Here is a 12,944-nt window from a genome sequence, read left to right on the forward strand (position 1 = left end):
TTTAAAAATGTTTTCTAAAAATAAATAAATACAAAACGATAAGAAGCGCACTTTTTATATTGCGTTTAATGAAACTTCGATTGCTTATTCTGCAAACGTTGAAGAGTTTAACCGAAGAACGTATACGTAAATGTAAGAATAAAAAATAAAGCCAAATGAGCAAATGTACCCTCGAATCAAAAGACATTAAGTTCGGAATGAATTTCACGTATCAGAGAATTAAATGATCTTTTATTTCTCGGTTACTAATAAAGAGAACCTTATGGAATTTAGCACAGTTATAGACAACTACAAACATTATGTGTAAGAAATCAGTATTGTAAAGGTTGAAATAGAGGAGTTATCGAATACATATTGAAGATTGGTAAACATTACAGACACCCAAATTCCGATCCCAGATTTCTCCCGAACTAATTAAGAGAACATTATGGAATTTAGCACAATTTTATAAATATAAATTCCATAATTGTATATATCAATACTGTAGGGATTGAAATATAAAAGATATAGTATGTTGAAATTTGGTAAAGATTACAAACTCTCAAATTTTGTACCCAGATTTCTCGCTTATTAATAAGGAGAACCACACGCCAACTGCAAATGCCAATATTGACATTTTACGGAATAATACCATCTGGAATTTGAACTGTGGACTTTCTAAATAATAACTCTTTCTCAATAACATTTATCACTTTGACGCTTTTACAGAGTTTACCATAAAAGTCTATCTTTAGGTCCACATTTCAACGTGTTAGAGAAACTGGCATATTTGCTTTAATGCAACGTGCTGATAGAGCTCTTGCCCTTTTATGAAATGAAAGGAATGCGACAATATTACTACATTTTGATGATAATCCGTCCGCCAGTGTACGAAGAGCTGCAGCTGAATTACATATTACGCCAACTTTCTAAGGAGAGTAAGGAGAACTCTCTTTGCAGATGGGCGTCACTCATAGCATTATCAACGGTACGATATTTATTACCTCAAGAATTTTGTCATTTATTCAATTTTACGATTGGAATTTAAATCAAGTTGGTCTTAAGCCACAATTTTCGCATCATATTCTCTGGACGGATGAAGCTACACTCACAAGAAATGTTCAACCAAAAGACTTATCATCTCTAGATGCTCGAAAATCCTCATGCGATTCGTGAGCACCATTTTCAGCGTGAGTTTCAGTGACTCACTTTTAGCCTGCTTGCTCTTCAGATCTGACACCAATGGATTGTTTTTGTTTGGGGTGCCAATAAAGGAAAAGTCTATGAAATGCCGGTCAATGATCTTCATTCTTTAAGATGAGTAATTGAATCAATAACAGCAATCCAGTGCCGTTCGGCTATTGCTGCTGTGGAAGAAAGATACCGATTCCTCATTTTCTTTATTATTCATTTTTTTTTATAATAACCTACCTAATAATAATTCATAAAAATTGAAATCTTTATACGTGAATATCTCATAAACAAAGCGTTAACGGGCATACCTTCATAGGAAAATGTTTTCTTGTTTTGAGGTCTTAAATTCATATTTTCAGTTAACCCTGAAACACCCTGTATATATAAATAAAGTAATCGACTATCTTTTTTTCAGGCGGGGCTTAACGTCCAAATACCAATTAGGTGTCGTGGACGTGGATGGAAGCTCATATTTTGCTTCAAACAATTTTTTCTGACAAATAAAAAGTAGTTATAAGCGGGATTCGAAAGGGAAATCGCCAATTTACAATCGTTCAGACTTACAGTTTGAATTTTCAAAATATTAGTTCTGAGGTTCCATGAGGTCTGTGTGTGGTCAACGGTCAAAAAATGGGAAATAGCAGAAGGCTGAAATTTGATATTTTAATATGTTATCATCATGAGTCTTTACATAGAATCTGCCATTATGAAAAGCCAATTTACTGAAAATAGTTTTTCAAACTTCTAAAATATAAAGTGCGGTAGGAATAGTGTTAGCATCTATTTTTGTTTGTAAGTGGTTAATTCACTTGAGGCACTTTAAAAGAAAGTGTACTTCCATAAGCGAAGTAGGTCTGTGTAAAAGAGTTAAAACTATGTTTATTTCTTTACTTCAGTTTTAAAGGTAAATTTCATTTAACATATTTAATTAATTCTGGTTAAAGAAGCTTTTATCAGATGATGGTGAATTATCAATTTAATAAATTGTAGTATAAGTTAACTAACCCTTCTGGTCAACAATATAATTTTTCTTCTTATAAACAGTACGTTTGCCTGAAAATAAAAACCACTTAATGAAACAACTTAAGAGTTGTTGAAAATAAGCTCATACACTTTGTTAGTGGAATTGCAATTAAGTGACTACACACAGTAGTGTGTGTATTCGCAACTAATTCTCAGTTAAATTTGTCTTACCGTGGTAAATGTTCCAGAAGTACTGTTTGGCAGAAAAGTTTCCAGTCTTTCTAATCGGCGCAACATTGGTCCTCTCACTGTCGAAGTTAGTCCATTAATAGTTGTTTGTATATCAACTAATGACTCACTCTCAAATTTTTCAACAGAGAGTGCTGCTTTTCTAGCCTGCAAATAATTATTTTTATTAATCATTTCAACCGCTTAGTGGAATGTGTTGTTATTCTTTATATGATTCCATCAGTAACCCTTAATTAAATTGAAATCAAACAAAATCATAGTAAAATTCAACAACTAAAACATGTTTTTTATTTTCTTAATCACTTTTCAATTAGGTACCTAGCGATTTGTGCAGCCAGAATTGGTTCCATTGTACATTCTATAAGTTTAACAAAGCTTAGAAAACGTCTCGCACAAATTAACCACCATCTTAGACGGAACATCTGCAAAGAAAAATAATCGCCCAGACCAGAGAACTGGTCATGGAAAAATTTTGCACTAGAAAATGCAGCTGATCTGGCCAAAGAAAAGTTAATAATCTTTGTCATTCAAAACTTATGTACATTTATATAAGTTTTGTATACTTAAGAATATATAAACTTAGTATACGATTCAGCTTATATATTCCTCAGCTTTTCATTGAAGAAGTCCGGCAAAGTTTTCAGATTAAGCAAGGCCAAAAGAACGGCAGTAGCGACTACATGATAAGCTCGTAAGGACAGAAGCATATTAATGATTACAGATTCAAACTATAATGAAATAAAACAGGATGCTGTGACAGATAAAACCGTTAAGACTGTCCAGTATGCAGTTTGTTCAACGTTTAAATGGCATTTGTAAAAAAAAAATTAAGGATCAATTCATTCTGACTTTTTTCTAGGATAAAAAAAAATAATAATAAAACTACAATGTTACGATCTCAAACTTAGGTAAATAACACAACAAATTTAGAGGACATAATAAAACACTAAGAATGTGAATGACTTTTCCACTTAAACCACAATACTTACTAAGTAGGTTGCTTGAAGGAGATTTTCTTCGTTAATATTAATGTAGCCTGCACCTCTTGTTCTTAAAGTAATATTAGCTCCTTCTGCACTCACTATATATAGATGTCCATTTTCGCTAAATAATTTTGCTCTAATTTTGAGAAACAAACGAAAAATGAAGAATAGTAATTAGTAAGAAAGCGATGAACAAACATGAAAACTATTTGTAATAATTTATAACAAAATATAAAGTTATTGGGTAAACTAACTGATCTTTGTAGGGAAGGTATGAATATACATGATTGGTGCAATAAACGAAGAACATCCAAACAAAAATTCTGTGATTATAAACCATCTTAATACCTGAAAACATTAATTTATAATAATGTTAATACATTTTTTTTATTATTTTTCTTTAATTTATTTTGTTATTTACAATCTGTATAATACACTATACAATAAGTAAATGGGGAGATAAAAGTATAGAGGCGTGAAAGGCAGGAGGAAAGAAACTGCCCAGCGGCAGCACTTTCTACAGGATATTAATTTTAGGCCTTCAGACTGCGAGGAAGTCGCGGGGCCACTGGCGATTTAGTCGGCGAGGAGGATTGTCAGGAATATCAGAGGAGGCGAGAGGCTGTACTAGAGGATTGGAGCACGTGGAGAAAGCAGTATGGAATTTTTAATATTTAGTCTTGGCGAGTTGGTCTATGAAGGGAGTGTTGAGGTCGTTGTGTAGAGGGAGGTTAGTCACCGTAGAAAGGAGCGTCAGCTATCTGTTGAAGTACTTTTGATTGAAATGTCTGTACAGTCCGTATGTTTGTAGGTTTGGCTGAACCCCACAGATCTAGTCCGTACGAGTAAGTCCACATTGGTTTGAGGATAGTACTGTATATTAAGCGTTTGAGTTCAGTGGGTAATTTGGAGCTTCGTCCAAGTTTTTTTTAAATTATTAATTTTTTTTAGTAATTTATTTTATTTTCAACAAATTAAATATTTTATTTAAACAAACGATACTTCGAAGTATATTAGTTTCTAAAATTAATCATTATGAGACGTTCACATACTGAACAGTCCGCAGATGGCCTATTCACCGGTCTTAACCCGCATATTTTTGCCGAAAAATCGCTGAACTCAACCGATCACTGCCAGTCTATCTAATCTATATAAACGATCTTATCGTTCAATTTATTTTTTTATATGTGCCTAACATAATCATTTCCAATTATTTGTACTACTTAAAGGTGAGAAGCGATTTTGTAACTATTGCTTTTTAATATTATACTTGAAAACTTTGTACTATACAAATTAATACATGGTACATACATATATTGTTCAAAATACATTGATACATCTTTCATTAAGATTAATTGTAATTTGGGAATGTTTTAATTCAGTGTATCAATGAGAAGCTTATCAACAAAATCAATTCAGAAATTAATTCAGAATTCTTACAAATTAAAAATAGCCTTTTCCAATTGAAAACATCTTATGTACGTGCAATTAGAATTTAATTCGTGTTTTTCCAGCGTACAAGATGGCAAGTACAGACTTTCAGCAATGCGATTAATCTGCACGTGCTCCCTGGGTGGCAAGAATGTAACGGAGGATTTATACCACTTCTGAATGGGCGAATGTCCCATAACTGAATTTAGGCTATCACTTTATAAAAATAACAAGTTAAGTTTAAGTTAATCATATTCATTCTCAATGGAATAATTAAAGATGTTTAAATATCTAACATTTTCTTCGCCCTTATAGTTTAAAAAATGGAAATGGATCGTTTCTAGTTCATAAATTGTTTAATTATAGCGTATCCTGTTTTTGAGTTCGAACTTTAAATGAGACTGTTCTAATGAGAGCAATAAAACGCAACCTTATAAATAATGTAGAAAAACTTTTATTCAAATTAAAACAAACATTTCAATTTAAATTTTAAAACTAATCTAATGTGAAGGATGAATCTGATGATTTTTAACAAGTTTGTCAATAACAGGCTCGAATTTACTCAAAAACAGCTGTAAGTCACAATGTTCGTTAACTTGCAAACGATTTTTTTTTTTAGATTGTGTAATTATGATTTTTAAGATGTGGTTAAAAAAAACTTAGGGGGCGTTAGAAAATAATTGATTCTCAAAGTGGGCGGTAAAGGGAATAAGTTTGAGAACCTCTGATTTAAACCATACGGGCCGATAATTGATAATCAAAATAAATCAGCTTTCCGGTAATTTATGTATTTTTTAATTCCCATTTCTTTGAAATAAGTTACATTTCACAAATCTGTACAGTACCGATTTTGCCTTAATATCTCCGAATTCTATAACAACTATGCCCAAAAAAAATTTGTTATGTAGTTGATGCTAAATAAAAGACATTTTATTGTACTACCTTTGAAAATTGGTTAACCAAAATTGTAATTTTACAAAATAAATTATTCGAATATTGTCAAAAACGGCTCAGCCTACATTCTCTGAACTTGAAATTTTAAATGCACAGATATAAATCCGAATATTTTATCTAAATTTATTTCTGTAAAAATTATTTGTGGAGTTCTTAGGATTGTCAGAGCTCGGTTTTACAGATTCAAGAGGTAGAATAGAAAAGAGGATCACCTAATACAGTGGAGTCTCGGTTATCCGTCACCCTTTTATCCGTCTATTCCAATTAACCGTCACTGTCCTCAGTATTTAAAAAATTTAAAAAAAACAAACAAAAAATTATTTTAAAAAGAAAAATTTTTCCTTTGTCTTTTAGGTACATACTCGTGTCCATCATTCGACAGTTTGTGGGTTTTTTCCTAAAAAGATCAACCACAAACAAAACCGATTAGATGTCGCAGACATTGTATTCATTAATTTTAATACCCAATAGAATGAATTGAATAATGAAAGATAGCTGACCTTTAAGGCTTAAGCGTATAAACGTATAAAATATGTATACCAGTTAATACAAAGTTTTTTACATGTTAAACAAAAGAATCTGGAAATTTTCGTTTTTTTTTTTCATTATCCGTCTATTCGACTATCCGTCATGTGTCCGGTCCCGGTCATGACGGATAACCGAGACTCCACTGTACCACTAATTTTGTCCTAATCATAAATCTTAGCCAGAAACTCGAAGAAATTTAAGTTAAATAATTTAATATATGTATATTTATATATAATATGTTAATTTTGATAAATTGGTAAGAATATGTAAGTGGAGTGAAAAATATAAACTTACTAAATGAGCATAACACCAGTTAACCTCACTGCTGGTTCTGGTCTGAATGAAACTGATATGTAACTTGCATACGAAAAAAGAAATCATATTGAAGAGGGCGGAACCTATGATAAACGAGAACCACCCAAATATGATTACGATAGCGCAATTAATTTTATGAATAACATTTAGAAAAATCTTTAGACTAACTTTTATTTGTTTTTGGTGTAGAATTTTCGAAATTTTTTCCCAGAAAATAACAGTTTCAAGGGATTCTAATGTACAAATTGGCGTGCGTGAGCGGAATGTGTTATCAGCATAACTCAAAAACGAAATATCGTAGAAACTCTAAATTTGATCTCCTTAACAAAAACTTACAGTTTAAAATGTTAAGTATAAGGGTTGATTAAACGCCAAAAGGTACACAAATCAGCAAGTACCCAACATTTCATTAATACTTCATTAATATTTAAGTAATTCTACTGCATTAATTTTCATTAATAAGTTATTTTTTAGAATTTATTAGATGTCACAGACCCTTATGCTGGCCATTTTCGTCTACAAAATATATGTTCAAGTAGCACTGTAGATTGACTGTAATATCTAGTTATCTATAATAATGAAACTATTAATTACAGGTTAAAAAGAAAAACGTTACAAAAAATAAAAAAAAATTATGAGGCTAAAAAATTCAAAACTTTCTTTTAAAAGAAACTTCACCAACATACATCAATGATTTTCAAAAATCGTCGGTTTAAGTTCATTCTTCGATTAAAGTAATTGTTATTTTATGAAGTAGTCAAACGTTTATAATAATTATCTGGCTTTATCGCAAGTAACATAGTTTTCTTCAATTACATTCTCAATGTAGGTATTCATCCCACAATGTTGTATATATGTAATATAAAGTAAATAAGATATGCATATTTTTAGGACAGCTAATTATTCCAGTATTTTACTATAAGTAAAATTAGGGGGACTAAATTAAATTACAATCGAGAAATCAATAATTGTTGTTGAATAATCTACTTGTTATAACTGTGTGTTATTTGTGCTCACGAATATTTCAGTAAGACGAATTCAAGACAGTAGCCGACTCTAACTTTGTATTTTTCTACTTTAACATGCATGTACATATTTATGTGATTTATCATAATTATAACAAAAAAATATTATAAATGAAGTGGCCAGCATAAGGGTCTGTGACATCTAATAAATTCTAAAAAATAACTTATTAATGAAAATTAATGCAGTAGAATTACTTAAATATTAATGAAGTATTAATGAAATGTTGGGTACTTGCTGATTTGTGTACCTTTTGGCGTTTAATCAACCCTTATACTTAACATTTTAAACTGTAAGTTTTTGTTAAGGAGATTTTTGTACCTTTTGGATAGATTTTCCTTTTTGTCTATTTTACAAAGTTACATATCTGCTTTACAGATTTTTTTAAAATTTGGAATAAGCAATTCTATAATTATAACCTGATAAGGTGTTAAGTCGGAACCGTAACTACCACTGGAGAGATCTTTTTAAAGAATGATTATAGTTGCGGTCCCCCAAACCATCCCCAATAACAATGTTTTTGAAAAAGCGTAGGAAGGTATTTGTACGTGAATATCAAAATTAAACTGCGATTTCAGTACTTCCTTTTAAGAGGAGTAAGAAAAATAAACTACGATTGCAGTACTTCTCCCTAAAAGGCAAAGATTTTTTAATCGAACGACAATTCATTGATTTAAATCGGTTCACTCATTGATTATTTAAACGATTGCAGTACTTCCTCTTAGTAGGTGCAAGAGCATCAGCAACGTAGAGGAGCTTTAACCACTTATTCGAGCTGAATTTTATCAAAATCGTACTAAGCGTTATAGAAATATTGGTAATAATAGTTTTAGAAAGGGCCTTATTTGGGTGGGGCGAACTCCCCTCCTTATGAGGCACGGCGTCGAGACTTTTAAAGTGCAAATCTGTACAAAATTTCGATTCGAATGACACTTCGGTCGGTTCACGTGTCGATAATTTGAAACGATTGCTATACTTCCCCTTAACAAGTGTAAGAGCTGATCGCCGCTTTAATGTTACGTAGGGGAGCCCTAACCCTATCATCCTACCAAATTTTATCAAAATCGGGCCAAGATTTACAGAGTAATTAGTAATAATAATTTTGGAGGGGGCCTTACATTAAGGGGGCTAACTCCTCTCCCATTCGATGTACAGGATCGAGACCCCCAAAAGGCACATCTACATAAAATTCCGAATCCAATGACACCTCATTCATGAAAATCGGTTCACGCGTTTAGGCGCTACGTTGTTTACAAAAAAGGTAACAACAAGAACAAGAACAACAAGAAGAAGAAGAACAAGAACAAGAAAATTTTTTGAAAAAGCGGTTTTTGCTCATTTTCGGCAACTTTTTTCTCGATCTATTAGATCTGGGTGGTTGCAAAAAAATTACAGTTATGAAGGAGGGTTTGGAGTAAGATTTAAAGAAAATTTGGGAATTTTATCTTTTATAGAAAAAGAGAAAAAAATTGTCAAAGTTGGGTGTTTTTCAACGTTACGCTTTTTCGTGCAGTTTTTGATGGTCAACCCTTATACAACTGTCCTACCGGACAGTTTTAATATTTATATTAGTCCTTTTTTTGTTTGTATTTTTAAATCAGCCAATTTATAGCGAATTTATTCGTTTTTTTTCAGAAAGGCTCCAACAATTTTCTTTAAAACTAGGATGCTCATTGCATACATTCCTTTGTAAAACTTTTCAAGGGAAATTTATATAACAATATTTTCGGTTGAATGAAAAGGAGAATGGAGGCTTTTTTCTAAAATGCCAATTCAGTAAAATGAATCACTACCCAAAATAAATGACTTACAAAAACAAAAGTTAATATCAAGCGCTAAAATAAAAAATATCTGTTGTAGAGGACAGACTGCTGGAGTCGCCTTTGCGAAAGTACTTATATGTAAAGATTCACACATTTTGCTCTTAAACTAAATACATATGAAAGAACTGCAGTACTAAGCTAAGCAGTAAGGAGCCTGCTACAGGTTCAAGCAAGGGGCCTGTTGGCTGTTAAGAATTAAACAGTGGCAGCACGATAGAGCGAGTAGCAGGTGCTCAATCGAGGTGAGGATCCACCGCAGGTTGTTAATAAGGTCATATTGGTAAAAAAAAATAATTTTTATGTTTTTATTCAATAAAATAATCTTTGGCTAGTCTAGAATTTTATGCGGAAGAAGAGCAGCGAACTACCGCTTTGCCAAGAATTGCCGAAAGCTACACGTAGTTTTCAAAGGGAAGAATTGTCAGCTTGCTTGAAGAAGATATTTCTGTCTAGAAACCTCAACCACTTATATTACTACCCTTCAAAAAATTGTATTATTAATTCATACATATGTAGTAAACAAGACTCATCTGTTTTTATAATTTACAGTTAATAATTCAAAATTTTTAAGTGACAGAAATTTCTTTTATAAATAGGGCATGGCAGGTGTGCATCAGAAAAAAAACACGATGAAATTAGCTGTTTTGTGTGGGATCATCATCGGAATTAACAGTAACCAGGGATGTACATTAAGGCAGATTTTATCGAGAGCATTCTGGATTAAAAAAAAAACCTTGATTGCACTATTAAATACTGCAATAGAACAAGGAAAAGTAGAAGAAACGGCGGGCGGGCTATTTAAAGTAAGCATAATTTTCTAAGCATTCTACAGAAGTTATGCGCAAAGCTTGAGCTTAAAGCGAACAATAGTGTCCCGTTCTCAAGACTTGACCTATGTATATATTTTTTAACCTTTTCTTTTTATTACTACTTTATATTGTACATAAAATTAATTTATATCTCAGAAGTTAAACATATTCGCACACGAAATCGCTAAATCATCCACCAACAAGTACTATTTCATACTCTTTACTTCATATTACTGTCAGTACACGAAACATTTACGGTTTGAAAACCTCATTAACTTTTTGCTTTTCTCAAGATTTCAAATTTACGTATTTCAATAACTGAGTTGACTCCATAACCGTTCAGAAGTGCACTAATTTGAGGCATTGAGAAGCTAGTAACTTAAATTAAAAAACTTTTTTTAATAGAAAAGAAAATGATATTGTTCTTACAGAAATATGAATAAACAAAAAGCAACATGTACCTTACTATTACCATCGTCGGTGAATATTTACCGATTTTCAGGTATAAATTATTTTTACACCATTGGTGTAAATTCGTAAATTAAACTTATTTAAAGTATTTACTAAGAAAAAGTAATAATAAAAATCATTCAATTATCAAAAATTAACCTGAATTTAAATGCAGCTAAATGAAAATCATAAAGCCATTTCAATTTTGTCTCAATAAGCAGTTTCTTAATTCTGTACGAAACATTTAAGTTTCTGAGGTATACCTAGCTTTATGTCCCCGTAGACATAAAGCCACATATTGGTATGATCTTCCACATCTTTTAGGTTACACATGGTACTCAACAACTCAACACTTCTAGTTACATTGTATTTGTACCTCACTACTGCTTCTTCTTGCAAAATGCAAACTGAAATAACCTACACAACTTATTGCATTGGTTATATAGCTTTACAACATGAGCGACACCAGCCATGAGAACGGGCCGTCTAAAAATGAGATTACGATGGCACTGGACGCTTTCCTCAGACCAAAACTTCCACCTCTTAACATGGAAGAAACGTTTTGGTCCAATTAAAAAAAACGATGCACGATTTCTCGAAAGGAGATACTTTACCTATGTCAATAAAGCAAACCGACAATTCTCACCGTTTCAAAATAGTAAACGCCGTTTAACTCCTGCCGAAGTTCGGTCTATATTCTAATAAAACTAGATTTTTCCAAAATTTTAATAATTCACTACTTGGGTTGATGAAAATAAAGTGTGATAATTTCATACCTGCAAAATTTACTATTTCTGGGTAATAGTGTGATTCTTTTGAATATAGTTTAGGTTCATAAGCTTTATACAAAATTTGGGTGTATTGCATCAATAAATTTGCAGTATAATTTGAATCTACATTTCAGCTCTTTAATTCCTTCAACATCAGTTCATGCTAAGGCAGATTTTTAGTTTTTGAGTCCGTCGTAAACGTTTTTCGTAAGTACTTTATTTTGCTTTTATCCATTATTTGTTAAAACACCCATGTTTTAACACATTAAGCTAAATTATAGTTATGCCATTTTCTTTTTTCATTTTCTGAAGCTCTACTTGCCACTATTATTGGTCCGAATTTATTTGAGCAATTTTTCCAGGACAATTCTATTAAAGGACTTTCAGGAAAGTGGGTGTACTATTTCATCTTGAAGTAAAACTCTGGTTGATTAATTTGCCTTGATACATTCCTAGTTCGTAGGAAAATCCAAAAGAGCGGTAGAACATTACTTGAGTATTTTTCACAATTTGAGAGTTTTCCAAATGCTTTAATACTTCTCTCAACTTTTATTTGTATCAAAAGTTTTTATTCAATACTTGGTCTATTATGTTTTGTATTATTTCGAGGAACGTTTAAATGTTCCTATCCGACAGATATTAAAACTGTCCGGAAGGACAGTTGTATAAGGGTAGTAATAGAAAGTCTTGTTGTGTTCACTCAACTTTTTTTTTTGTTTTGTAGCTTTCTAGCATTACTTAAAAAGAAACCTAATGGTCACGAGAACTTACTTTTGATCAATGAAAAACTTCACAAATAATAAAATAAGTGTTATAAAAATTGCTTACGATATTTATAATTTGCTCAGGTGCGCTGGAGAGATGACGAACCAATCCGTAAGAAACGAAAACTAACTAATGTAACAGAAGGTTGCAGATGCTACGCTTGCGAACATTGGCGTACTGTTGAGAAAGAAGAAGGTGAAATTCAATAGGGTTCAAGTGCCTTTTAAAATGCTCCTACTAATACACATGTTGTTTTATACTTTTTTGTACAAACATGTACTTGAAATTGTTAAAAACTGTTTAAACTTTATTTTATGTATCACTATCTTTATTTAACTGAAATCACTTGCGCCCGGAGCTTTTTTCAGTGCACTACCGGCCTCCGGACTGTGTTCTCTTATTACTGGCACACTTTCCATCTCCGTAGAGTGAACTGTAAGAAGCTCCTAGGAGGAGAAAATGTAAAGCCAGTAGCTGAATTTGAACCCGTGACCTTCACGTTTGAATCCAGTAAGCTGACCAAACAGCTAATTCCCTCCCTGTAAAACATTATTACAAGCAATAAATAATTAAAAACAGCTAATTACTCCTAAATGAGAATTGTAGAACCAATAAAAATTGTGATATAGGGCATCAGCAAATTAATTTGCACTATCCACACTTGACGGTCTGCAGTTGGCCCATGTAATAATACAAGGCAAGAGCGAA

The 12,944-nt window shown here is 32.0% G+C and overlaps 1 protein-coding gene and 1 long non-coding RNA gene across 8 annotated transcripts in view; one reads left to right on the forward strand and one right to left on the reverse strand.

The window, feature by feature from the left end:
* The window catches only part of LOC141454713 (cubilin-like), a 69,398-nt gene extending 58,389 nt beyond the window's left edge, over positions 1 to 11,009 (reverse strand). For 3 of the 7 annotated variants that reach the window (XM_074129254.1, XM_074129256.1, XM_074129257.1), the window contains exons 1-5: positions 6,576 to 6,648; positions 3,623 to 3,716; positions 3,375 to 3,504; positions 2,368 to 2,532; positions 2,179 to 2,226 (exon numbers count right to left, since the gene is read on the reverse strand). In XM_074129254.1, coding sequence (XP_073985355.1) covers positions 2,179 to 2,226; positions 2,368 to 2,532; positions 3,375 to 3,504; positions 3,623 to 3,708 — 429 coding nt within the window. In that variant the 5' untranslated portion in view covers positions 3,709 to 3,716; positions 6,576 to 6,648. Of the gene's footprint in view, positions 1 to 51; positions 586 to 2,178; positions 2,227 to 2,367; positions 2,533 to 3,374; positions 3,505 to 3,622; positions 3,717 to 6,575; positions 6,657 to 10,860 lie in introns of those variants that run through there. The other 4 variants (XR_012458907.1, XR_012458908.1, XM_074129255.1 and 1 more) reach the window with 4 other exon arrangements.
* On the forward strand, positions 5,563 to 12,546 carry LOC141454729 (uncharacterized). Its single transcript, XR_012458909.1, has 4 exons — positions 5,563 to 5,577; positions 9,480 to 9,684; positions 9,775 to 10,245; positions 12,320 to 12,546. It is a non-coding gene; the product is annotated as an uncharacterized lncRNA (long non-coding RNA).
* The last annotated feature ends 398 nt before the right edge of the window (positions 12,547 to 12,944 follow it).

The sequence above is a fragment of the Rhodnius prolixus genome, unplaced genomic scaffold (genome assembly GCF_049639745.1).
Source record: "Rhodnius prolixus isolate KJV_2025 unplaced genomic scaffold, Rpr scaffold_9, whole genome shotgun sequence".
Taxonomy (NCBI): domain Eukaryota; kingdom Metazoa; phylum Arthropoda; class Insecta; order Hemiptera; family Reduviidae; genus Rhodnius; species Rhodnius prolixus.